The sequence below is a fragment of the Coturnix japonica genome, chromosome 19 (assembly GCF_054131305.1).
Source record: "Coturnix japonica strain WE chromosome 19, WE-NBRP24, whole genome shotgun sequence".
Lineage (NCBI taxonomy): Eukaryota > Metazoa > Chordata > Aves > Galliformes > Phasianidae > Coturnix > Coturnix japonica.
The window spans coordinates 6,282,570-6,295,788 of NC_140681.1; the positions used below are offsets into that span (position 1 = coordinate 6,282,570).

Genomic DNA, 13,219 nt, shown 5'->3' on the forward strand with positions numbered 1-13,219 from the left:
AGTGCTATCTTCCACTGTGTGCCCAGAATCAATAGGTTGGTGTCTCAACAGACAAAGAGCCGCCTTGACCTGCTGTTGAACAGGTTTATTTAGAACAGCTTTTATTCCCTGCTAACGATGGGAGCGCAGACCCCATCCTGGCGTTATTTACATTTCAGAAGACATAAATATTACACAAACAGTAGAAGAGTTCGGGTGACAGGGAAGAAAGTCACTGTGTGAGAGATTTCTGTCCTAATAACTTGTGATAGTGCAAACATTTACTGCTGTAACCCTGTAGCCATGGTGGAGCTCAAAGCCGCAGCACGGCACATTGAATTAAAACACAGCGTCAGCCCAATCAGATGCACAGGGATTTCTTTTAACTCCTGCAGAGCAAAGCTGTAGCTTCAGTTTAAACACCTTGAGGCTGATCAGTAACTGCTTATAACGAGCTTTGAATGTTCAGTTTTGCTGCCAGGGCTCTATGAAGGAGGTAACAGCCCCCAGCAGTGTCGGTGATGGGTGGTGAACGTGTGGGTTCATGTCTGACCTCACCCTGTGCTGAGCTGCGGGTGGTTGTGCCATCAGCATCTGTTTAAAGGAGGCTGTAATCAGTTCACTGAACCGCCCAAAGGTGCTTTAATGGTGGCCTCATATACATTCATTGGGCCCCTCAAACAGAGTGATGATTTGGCAGAGATTTTGCTACATTTTATGATCCAAAAACCTCAATTAGTAACGAATGTCTCCAGGATCACAAGCGTGATGTTGTTTTAGAAGCCTGAGGTTAAACCACAGAGGTTTGGTGGGTTTTTAATCTGATTCACTACTCAAACCAGTGCTTAGAGGGGGGTATATACAGTAAAGATTTATACAGGGGGTTTATACAGTAAAGACTGAAGTAGATGAAGTAGTGCATCAGAACCACATTCCTTTTAGCAGGTTTGAGTGTACGCATCAGCCTCCAGCTGGTCACCTCCAGGAGTGTCTTCATTGCTGTGGATGGCTTCTATGCACTTAGATCCGTGAGCTCTGAATCGTTCTGGACAAGAAGAAGGAGGAAAGGAGAATTAACAAAAAGCTATTGGTGAGCACATGCACACAGGTCTCTTCACACTGCTTCGTATTATGCTGACTATGGTTAGACAGGTTTAATTTCTGAGGCAGAGGAGGAAGGTTGGAATTGCTGCATAAACACATTTGTGTGAGTGAAGGTGATAGCAGCAATAGCCTGTGTGGGGGCACTCAGTGCCCTGGGGCTGTCAAGGTTTAGAGCATATTTCCAGCTTCAAGTGACTGATTTTAGGACTGGGGAGTACAGAACACTGCGAGGCTTCATTTCCCATTCAATGCAATGAATGCTCTGTCCTGCTCATAAAGCCCCGTGTTACATGCTGTGCTTACAGAACTGCACAGGGGATGGTACTCACCAGAGCACGGGGAGACGGAAAAGGGAAAAATATTTACATGAACACAGCCAGGGTGCTGGGAAACCCCTCTAACCGACTGCTGTTCACATCCTGAGGCCTGTGAAAGAACAGAGCAGGATGAACGATGTCTGAACTGGGATGAAGGTGGTTTTTCTTTTCCCTGCTGCTATTTGGCTGAACTCTGGATGTGAGGAGGCAGCACAGGGAGGTGCTGCAGGCTGGATAGAACTGTGCCTTACCTGCACCACAACTGCCCAGGAGTGGGCTGTGCTTACAGGTAGGAGCTTGATTCTTTCCCTGGGTGTATGTGAAAGATAGCACCTAGTCCAGTAGCTTCACTTCTGCTTCATGTTTGCTAGACAGCAAAAAGGGCCTTGTCTCATTCCTGCAGCAAGCAGATAACGGGATGGCTCCCACCTACCTTTGATGCTGCAGCATGGCTCCCAAGAAGTCCCTCAGTACCATCTGCTGGTGGTAGCGGCTGTCCATCAGGATGCTGTCCGACTGGCGCCTCGTCAGGAGCTTGTGCATCCCTTCTCCTGGGCTGCTCTCACTGTTTCTGTTACATGAAGATGAGAAACAGAATCTGTGTGAGAGCTGCTTCAGTCCTTTGCTCAGATGATGGCTTGGAGTGAGCAGCATAGCAGGGAACCTGCTGGGCCTGGGGCTGTTCTGTGCCCCCTGAGAGCACAGCTGCATTTGCCCAGAGCTTCTTGCATCTGACTGGGCTTATCTACCTAAGCAAAGCTACCCGAGTGCTGGTAGAGAGGCAGTTCTCTGTGTTCAAACAGGCCTGGAATAAAAGCATAAAAAACAGGTGTGAAAGATGGTTGCAGCTGTTAATCTGTGAAGCTGCTGCTTGTTGCTGCTGGTGTGGTAGAGCTCTCAGCCAATGTGACACAGGTTTAGAGGGAAGGATTAATTAGGATTCGTGATAATCGTTGTGATTAGAGAGATGTTAGAAGTGGGGATGCAGAATGTCCTCTTGGCTGTGGAGCAGCAGGAGAGATTGCTTCTGTTGCAGTGGAAGGCAGCTATTTCTGCTACATGGATGAGATGTAATCAGCAGTGCACTGCCCCAACGACAGCAGATCCCTGTGCCTTACCTGAGTCTCTTGCCAATAATGGTCTGTAAGAACTTGCGGGCTGAAATCTGCCCCAGGAATTTGCGGTAGTTGTCGGTAAATATGGCATCAGCGTGGCGCTGCATCCTGGGGGAGACAGGAACAGGTGTGCTCAGTGAGCCCGTGGTCAGTAGCAAGTGGGTGCTTTATGTGTGTTAATGCACCAGATGTAACTAACTGCTGGGATCAGTGACAGGTGAACGTATTGCATATTGAACTGTGTTGGTGTTGGAGATGTGGAACAGCCTGGCCCTGACAGGGTGGCATCCAGCAAAGCCAAACAAATCTTTAACTTGTACTGAAAGAACTAAGAAGTGCCAGCAAAGCAAAGGTGACGTCAAGGAAGTGTGAAGGGGAAGAACCAGACTGGGAGAGGGCTGAGCTGGGAGTGGGCACCCCTGTCCCAGACACAGGGTGAGCCTGGGGCAGTTCCAGCCTGTGCCTGGACACAGGCTACAGAAAACCCATAGGTTAGGGAAGCACAAACCATACGTGTGGTCTTCAGTGCTACAAGGATGAATCCACTGGTTTTAAGACAACTGACCATCCCTTGTCTCCTAGCAGGAGTGGAAAGGAGAGGCTCTAACAGCCATACTGTGGTTTTCCAGAGCTTGTTGAGAGACTGTGCTCCCTGCAGAAGTGCCGCAGCAGGGCTGAGGGGTGAGGTACAAACCTTTTCTCAGTGGGGTCTCTTAATAAACCCTCCTCGTCCTGTTCCACTGAGGGGCTGTGGCTCTGCAGCACACTGTGGTCCAGGAGCTGGAAGTTCACAGCCTTGCCAGTAACAGGCCCTGGGCTGTACCTTCAAGAATAAAGCAAGGCATGCTGTGAAATGAGCTCAAATGCCAGTTAGGGATTGGTCTTCATGAACATTGCTCCATGTTCTGCTTTTTCTTTCTCTCGCCCTTTTCTTACCCTACCCCATCATTAACACCAGTTTTGTCCACCACTCTCCCCAGTCACAAACTGCCCTGAAGCAAAAAGGCAGTTGGTAAAGCTTCCCCAAATACATTTTCCCCTCTCTGAGCTTCCAGCGATGTCAAGCACAACTCTAGCAATGGTGACATTGCCGTACCATGGCTTTTGCACAAGTCTAAAGCATTTTCCAAAGCATTTTTAAAGCAGATTTGTAAATCTACTTTACAGAGCCCTATGGCCAGTTCTGTACATCCATCAGCTTGTAATGGTAGGAAGTAATGTTAATATCTAAGAGTCGACAAGGCAATACTTGAAATATTGATTAGCAGCTGTTGAGTTCCCATACTGAATTCATAGTTCTGATTTCAGTGCAGGGAGCTTTCAGGCACAGGTTTCTGTTGGTGATGGAGCTGGTGCTGCTGGCTGCTCTGGAGGCAGCTAGATTTCCCTTCATAGGACACAGCGTTCAATGCCAAAACCGATTGCTGGGCTGAGATATTCCACATTGAGTGTCTGCCTTCCTGGGAAACCACACATAAACTAGCAGCATTGCCCCAGAATTAAGCCAGAGTAAAGACATGTGTTTGCCAATGGCTTTCAGAAGGTCTGACAAGCTTCATTTGACACATGCTTATCTTGCGCAAGGTCAGAGGTGAGGCAGAGAGTTACAGCATGAGTGAAACATTCAACATCTTACCTGAGAGCTGGGTAGAGAGGAGAGGAGATGGAGCTTGAGACTAAATGCAGGAACAGGAACAGGGTGGCCTTATCCAGCATCTTCCACCCTTTGGAGTCACCTGAAATGTGGAGCAGTGAGTCAGTGGCACGAGTTGCCCAGGGCAGCCTCCCCACCAGCCCACATCACTGCACAACCTCCATCTTGCTCCACAAGACTTCTCCTGCCCAGCTGTGCACAGAGGATCCCCCTCTCCATCACTAAGAGACACCCGCGTGGCTCTCATGACTTAGGGGAAGGTGGGATGGACGACACTATCAGCATGTGCTGGAGACAAACACTGCAGTGTTCTGCATCCTGAGGCTGACAGTGTGTCCAGCATCCCCCATGGATGACTCAAAGCAAAGAACTGCCTGAGGTTGCACACCAGCAGCAGCAGGTGAACACGGTGCTTTTGTTACTGGAAGCAAGAGACGGTGGGAGAATATTTCTGTTAACATTATCCCTCAGTTTTGATGGAAAGCAATTGATCTTTAGCTCAAAAAAGGATTCTTTAAGAAAGCAGAATGTGGATGGAGATCTTTAAAACGCTGTTTCCTTGTTCAGACGTGTTATTTCACACAAGAAAAGGGCAGAAAGATGTTTGATCTGCACAAAAGAGAAAAGTTCATTTTTTAGGGGGGGAAGAAAAAACTTCCAACTCTTTAACAATATTGGATTGCAACAAGGGGCAGTTTCCACATGGAAAGGATCCGATGGGCCTTCTCATTACCCCAGTAAACCTTCCAAGCAGTGGATTTGATGGATGGTGGTGGCAGGAGGCAGCTCTGATGGGAAATGTCAGCAGTGAGCACTGCTTTAGTGCACAGGCACAGCTGCCCACGCTCCCCTGGATGCAAACTGAACAGCATGGAGAAGTTGCTCTAAGTACTGGTGTGTGTGCAAGTGAGCACACTGCTGAGAGCATGGAGTTGTAGCGGGACGAGGGGCATTGTGCTGAGTGGCAGCCAGCAGGCACAGCGGTGCACTGTGAATTGGGTTTCCTTTGTGCAACCCTTTCTCATTCTGGTCCCTGTTCCAGCAGTGCTAACAGCCCTGATTTGAGCAGAGCCATGTGCAGGAGAGCACCCATCCTCCAACCCACTGTAAGGAGGGCTGTCACCACTCAGAGAGCCAAGGAATGCCCAGAAGCAGCAAAAAACAAGTGCCTAAGAGGCATTTCCAGCACTCCTGGTCCAGTTTTCCATTAGTTTTCTATCTTTCATTTGGGCTTGGCAAAGCATGCCCCTCTCGTGCCTCTCTGCCCTAAATATCTCAAAGACAAATTCCAAATAAGAATTACTGACTATATGTGTTAGAGGATACCAGGAGATCACGGCACCAGCATCTAAAGAAAGAGCCAACCAGGAGATGTATACAGATCCATCCCTTCAGCTTTTTGCGGGACGTCTGTCTCCCCTGGGAAGGAGCCTAAAGCAAAAGCCCCTCTCCCCATCCCACAGATGGCTGCTCTTTCAGAAGAGATGATTTCAGCCTCACCCTGCACACGGGCAGATGACAGCTCTGCAAAGCTGTGACACCTTCACATTCAGCCGAGGTGGGAATTTTGCCTTTCTTTTCTGTTCTGGCAGCGTGTGGATAAAAATGATTCATAAATTCCCCTTTAACATGAAGAGCTTTTAGCACCGTTCCAACAGATAAAGCATAGTAGCTCCATCCCACCCTGTGCAGCATTAACAGCGTTAACGAGAATGATGTTGGGAGAGATTGATAACTATACCCCCCAAAATCTTACCTGATCAGCCTGAAAAATTCAGCTACAGAGATGAAATGGAGCTTTTACTGCACCTGCAGGTTGTAAAGTTCAGACTTTTATACCAGGATTTCTGCTTCTCTAACACATTCATACTTCATCTGAAGCGTCTCGCTGCCTCACAGCTGGCTCTGTGTTACTGCAACATTCCTGCTTACACTTTGTTTTGGCACAAACACGACTTTGCTGATTGGTGAGTAGGATGGCATTCATTTCTCAGCAGGAATTTGCCCGGGTACAGCAAAAGAAGAAATCTCTGCTTCATTTAGTAACTGCCTGGCAGTTTTACAAGGCTCCACTGTATTATTGCTGTACTGCTTTGCATTTAGCCGATAGTTCAGATACTGTTTCCTTCTCTAACTTCATACATAAGAATCCCATACGATACAGAAGGTATTATATCCAGCAAAGCTAATTACTAAGCTGAGATTGCATTTCGGTGTAGTTAAATAGTCTCCAATTTCCAAATAGGAATTATCTTGCTGAGCCCACATGCAGACGCCCGGACTTACCGTTCTCTCACAACGAGCCCTTCCTGGATCAGCTCCCACTCAGGTGTTCCCCTGACACAACTTCTCCTCCACCTGTGAGCACAGCAAAGCCGTCCCCTGCACAGACCCCGGGACCCCACAGAGCAGGGAGCACACAGAGCTGCCCCCAGCTGTCCTCTGCCTGCCGGGGAGGTGCGCTCCTCCTCTTATACCTGCGCTCCATGGGAGTCCTGTGGGCTTCTGCGCGTCACAGCATCAATTATGCTCCTGAGTATCAAAGGCTGTGTTTAGCATCCTCCTTTTTGTGTGCGCAGGGAGGTTGTGGGGTGGGGGTATGGCTGTGGTTTAGGGTTGTTTGCGTGTTTTCTTTTTATTATTCAGTGAGGGAAAAGCAAATAACAACAACGGCAATCTGGCTGACTGAATAACAAATTTGCTTTGCAAAGTAAACTTATCTTTCCCTTTGCAATTACATTTCTTCCTCCTACCCGACAATAAAAGAGAGTTAACCATTAATACTTCCTCACACTGCCTGCTCAGTGGGGTTTATCTCTTTGCTGCTTTCTTTCTCTTTGATTATCAGTGTTTTCCTCCTTCTCCTTTGTCGCTCACATCTACTAGCACCAGCGGGGCAGTTCATGCTCCACTCCCTCACAAACACAGCAGCTTCACATCAGGCTGACGGTGGCTGGGGAGCCCTGCTCTGCTTGTGTGTCCTCCAAAAGGCTGATGTCTTCCCTGGATGCTGCATGCTGGCAGCTGCTGTCATTGCTGGAGCAAGGAGTGAAACCCCCCCCATTAAAATGAACACATAGCTGGGACATCGGGAAGGCTGGGACCATTCAGAGGAGATAAAAAGCATGAGCTCTGCCTGTGTTCAGTGCTGATTTTACAATTCTTAGAATTGATTGAGACTCAGACCTTCCCATCATGGGTCTCGCACGCCATGATGCTGGGTGGAAGTGTCAGCAGTGAGTGACTCATCTCTGCCTGCTGCAGGACATGATCACCTTGCACTCAGTGCAGCTGCTGCTGACAGAGGCCAAGTGCGGGGCAATGTGTGTGCAGGAGATCCAAGTGGTCAGCGTTGGTCCAGCTTCACTGCCCCTTTGCTTCTTGCAAAGCAATCAGCATTGCCACTGTGGCTTCCTGCTTAGAAGAGCAATGACTGGAAGGTCTTGGAAAGCAGTAACCCAGTAGGCAGAGAGGTGTGAGTGAGCTCAGCATGCCAAATCTACAAAGGATTAAACAAGTCACTCTGTACCTAGACCATCACCTCCATTCTCGACACGCACTGAGGGCTCACATTGCCTTTGGAGTGAATCAGTGCCAGGCAGCTTCCCTGTGAGATCAAGAAGGGTTGAAAGGAGCAAAGCTGACCAGAGGACTTGCAATGTAATTCAAAAACAAAGCAGCTCCAAGAAGAGAAGTGAGGATTGATGCTTCCCTCACAGCTGTGAGAAGTGGCATCAGCCTGCCCATAGGGAGAGGGTCTGCTGTAAGACCAGGCAGACAGATATGCATCATCCTTACTCTGGACACTGGAGAAAGGCATTCCTTGATAGCACAGAGCAGAGGTTTCCAAAGGTGCTGTCCTGATGCACACTGCTGTGCACTGTGTCTGACGCTGGAAAAGGATTTTTGTCTGTATATTTGAAACAATCTGTTCACGTTCTCTCATGTGTGAGTCCAGGTGCACCGATTTTTCAGCATCGCTTATTTGTCTTCCACTGTCCTGGTGCTACACTGGCTGCACAGATGAATCAGACCACGCTGTTAAACCAGTCGAGTGCTGATGCTGTTCCAAGATATTCTCCTATAGCTTGTTTCTGAGCTAATTCTCTATCTGCCTGGCCCGCTGCCTTACACAGAGCTGCTGTAAGATACAGGGCAATATCTCTCGGATCAAAGGGAATCAGTCGATAATTGACTCATTTATAGCTGCCTGCCGCCCAGCGTGGATTATGAAAGCTGCAATCTGCATTTATATCTTAAGGGAGCTGCTGTCAAAAAAGGCAATGTAAAAATCTCCGTGTTGGTGTGGGTTTCCCTGTTCTGCCTTGTCTGGGCTCCAGTCCTGCACAGCAGGACCCAAAAAGGCCTCACAACTTAAAGCTCTTCGTGACCAGGTCAACTGTGGGAGGCAGCAGAAATGTCTACAAGCCCTCCAGGCTCCATTGGGTAGAAACAGCTTAGGAGTTCCCAAACAGCATAAACAGAGAAGCTGTTCTGTCCCCAAGGTTTCCTGTCTTGGTTTTATTCAAAGCCTCGTTGCCTTCCCAGGACCCACAGTGGGTCTATGTGTACTCTATGGCCAAGTACAGGCCACCACAGGTATCTTTTGCCGGATTTTGGAGTCATATGTGTGTAGATGTGCCCTACCTGGGTGAAGCACAGGACAGGTAGTTATATTTCACTGCTGATTCTTTGCTTATGAAGGACACGGTGTGAGGATGCTGCAGCAATTTCCCAGGTATTGATTTCCTCTTAGCTTTACCTCCTCCAGTCTCCATAATGTGCTTTAAAAAATCACCCCTGTCCATTCCAGGTGCACAGCACGCAGCTCCGGATGAGCTGAGCAGCAGGTGAAGTGGTCCTACTCACACTGGGAGGCTGAATATAATGACTGTAAGAAGTAACCCATCAAATAGCAAGAAGGAAAATCATCCCCAGTTCTTAGCTGTCAGAAGTGCTCCTGCACTTCAAAACGTCACAGGCAGTGCCTGTTAACATTCCTCTTAGAGCCACACACAACTGTTTCTTATGGTTTTCCTTCACCTGAGAGGTGTGATGGTGACCAGCTTACCACAAGTGCCCTAATGTTACATTAGATGCAATGGACTGAGAAGGTTGAGTTATATTTTCAGTCTAACTTTGCAACATTACAGGTAGCATGGTATATGTTTTAGTTCAAATCTCACATGGTAGACCTACAGCACTACAATTTAGTTGACAATCAGTCATTTAATACATTGTCTATTATTCATGCACACACAGTACTTTTTGTTACAAGGTTCTTTGCAAAAATGCAATAATTCCTGTGGCAAGAAAGCAAACAAAAATGAGATGAAAAAGACCAGGTTCTATCAAACTTACTATTACTTCTAAGGAAGAAAACCCAACATTAGTAAGGCTTCTCCATCTTGGAAGGAGAAGATGCTGAGATGTGATCTGCAGAGCCTCCAAAGCCAACCCTATGAACACTAATAGATTTCCTAGGGAGAATCTTCCCTTGAGGAATTTGAGTTGGTAGGAGCCTGAATACAAACAATTATCAAACTTATCTCCTGAAAAAGGTCCTTCTGGATGAGCTCATAGTTTAGACTGTGAGAATGAGCCTGAAGCAAAGGATCAGATGAAAAATAGAGAAAATAAATCCCTAATTCAAAATGTACAAGGATGTGCTATCAGAAATGACTGTCTCGGAGAGTTAAAAGCCTGCTTGAAAAGCCTACTTAATCTTCAAACATTATCGTATCACCGAGACTACAATGGAACAAATGGCATCAGCCTGCAGGATACGTATCTGTCAGAAGGTCTGATGTGCTCTGTGGGTGCAAACCATTTATAGACCAGTACCTGTCTGGCTCTGTTTATCTCCTTGTAGAGCAGCAGGAGCATTTCAGCACTGCCCAAGTGAAGTGCCCAGACTTTCAGCCAGGTGTCAGTGTGTTACAGCCAGCTCAAAGTTACTTGCTCCTGAATTTCCAGCTCTAAGTACCAGCTCCTTCCTCTTCCGCACTGGCAAACACAGCTCAGATGCCAGCAATGACTGCACCTTTGGTCTTCCACTTTCATTTCAGTTTGGAAAGGAGCCTTGTCTGGAAGGTTACATAGCACAGTACAGCCAAAATCAAGAACCAAGGAGAGCTGGTCTTAATTCTACCCCTGTCCCTGGTCTGTGGTGCCCAGGCGCAATGAGGTCCCTCAGCTGCTGATGCCTCGTTTAAATAAGATGTGTTATTGGCATCAGAAAAGTACAATAGTTTAGAACGGGAGTGAGGAAAGTCTTGATTCCAGTAGGAACTGGTAAAATATATATATATAAAACAGAAGTAGTTAGACTCATTTTTTCTTGCATGAATAATAACATTCAATCTGAGGATGAAAAGCTATCAGTGCCCAAGGTTATGGTACGTGTGCAGTGTGTGGTAACAAATAGGTCTTGCTGCTGAGACTTGTAGGGAATACTGCAATGCAAACCATAAAAGAAAGTTAGGTAAAAAAAGCTGAGGGTGATTTGAATTCAGAGAAAGACTTCAGATCTGAGCTCTGTCTGCTTGGAACTGTGTGCTGACACAATAGCCATTTCTGCTCGTTGAATCAATGTTAGCTTTGAAACCCACTCAGATCTCAAAGGCTTTGGAAAGTAATTCAAGCAGCCCACACCTTCAAATAGCTGTCCTTTGTTATCATCTCAAAATCAGTGCAAATGCGCGCCTCAGTGTGTGCAGGTGAAAGGAGTGAAGGCAGAGTGAGCTGATGGCACCACCTGCTTGCAGTTCAAAGCCTGCATCGCTTGCACAGAGCCTGGCACTGCTGTCAGGTTAGATGGTCTGTGGGCAGCTGATGGTGAAGGGATGGATCAGATCTGTGTGAAAGCTGCTAACTTCTCCTTCAAATAGGTACAGCAAGGACTGGGAATTGTTTATATAAAGACTTTATGACACAAGGAATGCTCAGTTAAATGTTGGTAAGTCACAACCACGTCCATGAAACAGAGGAATGCAGAATTTAACACATTTAACACAAAGAAAATAAAAAGATTCAGGGCATGAAATCCAAATGCTCAAAACATTAAACGTTTATTCAGATAATACCCATGGGATTCAAGTGCCCAGTAAGAGTGCAGGAAATTCCCTTATTACAAATGATACACCGGAGAGAAGGGCTGCCCGCTGGGCACAGGCAGTGCCTTCTGGCTCCCGTGCCGTGCCCTGTCCTCCAGCCCCCTCCTCATGCCATGTGGAACGCCAGTGCCAGCAGTGCCAGCAGTGCGGCCGCCATGTTAGAACCCTGGCCACAGCCGTTACCTTGGTCACCGTTGGTCACCGTTGCCCAACGCAACGCACTCGCCTCTTAGATCTACGGCCGGTAACAGCCATGTACGGGCCTAAGAGAGCGAGGCTGGAGGAAACCCACCCTTTAGATGGGAAGATGGTTCCGGGGACCGCGGGGTCGAAGAGGAGGAGGAGGGGGCCCATTGCCAGCACCATCGGGCAGCAGACAGGCAAGGGAGCCCATTGCCATCGCGCCTGGACCAGGCGCGTGACCACCTCCGTGGAGCCCATGGAGGTGGATCCACCTCCAGATGAGCCCATGGAGGTGGATCCACCTCCAGATGAGCCCATGGAGGTGGATCCACCTGAGGATGAGCCCATGGAGGTGGATCCGCCCGATGCCCAGCTGGCCTGGCACCACACCACCGTGCCAGGCCCTGCAGCAGTACCACCTCAGCTGCAGCATCGCTGGTCCAGGCGCTGGGCTCCGTACCGTCTGCGCGGCCCCCGCCCCCGGCATTAGCCGGGTGGCTTCATTTAACATCAGCTCCTCCTTTGAGACCTTGCGGGCCCCCGGTTCCATCTAACCCTGTTTTTATTGTTGTTTTTCTTGTTGTTTTTGTTGTTGTTTTTATTGTTGTTTTTATTGTTAGATTTAGTTAGTTAGTTTAGGTGTTAGGATTAGGTTCTTGTTCATGTTTTTTAATTAGGAGTAGGTTATTGTTCATGTTTTATTGTTAGGTGTAGGTTTTTGTTCCCGTTTTAGAGTTAGGCGTAGGTTAGTGTTCGTACTTAGAGTTAGGTGGGTTCCTACCAGCAGCTGGCAGCAAACAGCGCTCACTCGGTAAGCACACGTCTGCTTTCTCACCCAAAGCCATGAGTGCTGCTCCATGAGTGAGGAGGTCTGTGACATCTCCGAGGGATGGGATTTGCATCTTGTGACTTTTCTGTTGCAGATTGTCGAGGAGCAGAGCGTGAGTGGCTGTGAAATGCAATTGGGAAATGCTTCATGGAAACAGTCTGGAGCTGTGTCTGGAGCTTCCTGCGTGGCCATTGTAAGGTAGGTGTGCCTTACTGTAAGCGTGCTCTGAAGCAGTGTCGGTTAAGCACAGCTCACTCCTCTGTCTTCAACAGATCAGCTTTCTGCACTCTTTATTTCCGTGGCTGGCGTTGTAGAGCGCAGCAGCAGCAAGGCCGTGAACACGTCCACAACCAGGTACGTGAACGTGGGTGACTTTAATGGCTAGAATAACATTGCTGTTAGAATTAATAAGGCAGTGGTCACGCGTGTGTGCTGGAGCTCAGGGATAGGTTTATTCTTGCCTGCTGAGCTTTTCCCTTATTTGACACCCACCCATCCTCTCTTGCTTCTCTTCCCTTTCAGTTGTTAGAAAGCTCCCTGACTGTTTCCCAATTGATTCTTGCAGGACTCGGAGGGTTTTGAGTCTAAGACCTGGGAGACGGTGAAGCAACCCAAGGCAAGTGCTGCTCAGCTGAGCAAGAAAGCCAAGAAGGAAAGCAAAAAGAAACGATAAGGGCTTGAGCAGGAAGGCACAAAGGACAGCAGAATCGCCTGCATTGCGTCCTCAGAGGTGCACCAAAGGACACACGCTGCGTGCTCCGGTTTTCAGGCCTGGCCGTGCTTTCCCTTTCCTGGACTGCGGAGAGGAACTGAGCAAGTTTTAGTCATTACCAGTATCCCGCCTATTTGATTTCATATTGAAATGTATCTTGGATGCATTTAGCATCTCTTTGTTGCAAATAAAAGCGAAACAAACATTTGAA

General features: G+C 48.0%; 1 protein-coding gene and 1 long non-coding RNA gene across 3 annotated transcripts; one reads left to right on the top strand and one right to left on the bottom strand.

The window, feature by feature from the left end:
- Positions 1-70: 70 nt before the first annotated feature.
- Positions 71-6,613, bottom strand: GHRH (growth hormone releasing hormone). Of its 2 annotated transcripts, none has more exons than XM_015881444.3 (7): positions 6,456-6,613; positions 4,152-4,251; positions 3,210-3,338; positions 2,519-2,623; positions 1,834-1,971; positions 1,413-1,509; positions 71-1,024 (listed from the first exon to the last, which is right to left on the bottom strand). In XM_015881444.3, the coding sequence occupies exons 2-6, from the start codon at positions 4,229-4,231 to the stop codon at positions 1,446-1,448; spliced, it is 516 nt and encodes a 171-aa protein (XP_015736930.2). In that variant the 5' UTR covers positions 4,232-4,251; positions 6,456-6,613; the 3' UTR covers positions 71-1,024; positions 1,413-1,445. The 2 variants fall into 2 exon arrangements, with proteins under 2 accessions (XP_015736930.2, XP_085376406.1); XM_085520280.1 differs by lacking the exon at positions 6,456-6,613 and adding an exon at positions 5,926-6,009.
- Positions 1,051-13,219, top strand: LOC146757827 (uncharacterized). The gene is made up of 4 exons (XR_014935950.1): positions 1,051-1,069; positions 12,391-12,494; positions 12,569-12,650; positions 12,862-13,219. It is a non-coding gene; the product is annotated as an uncharacterized LOC146757827 (long non-coding RNA).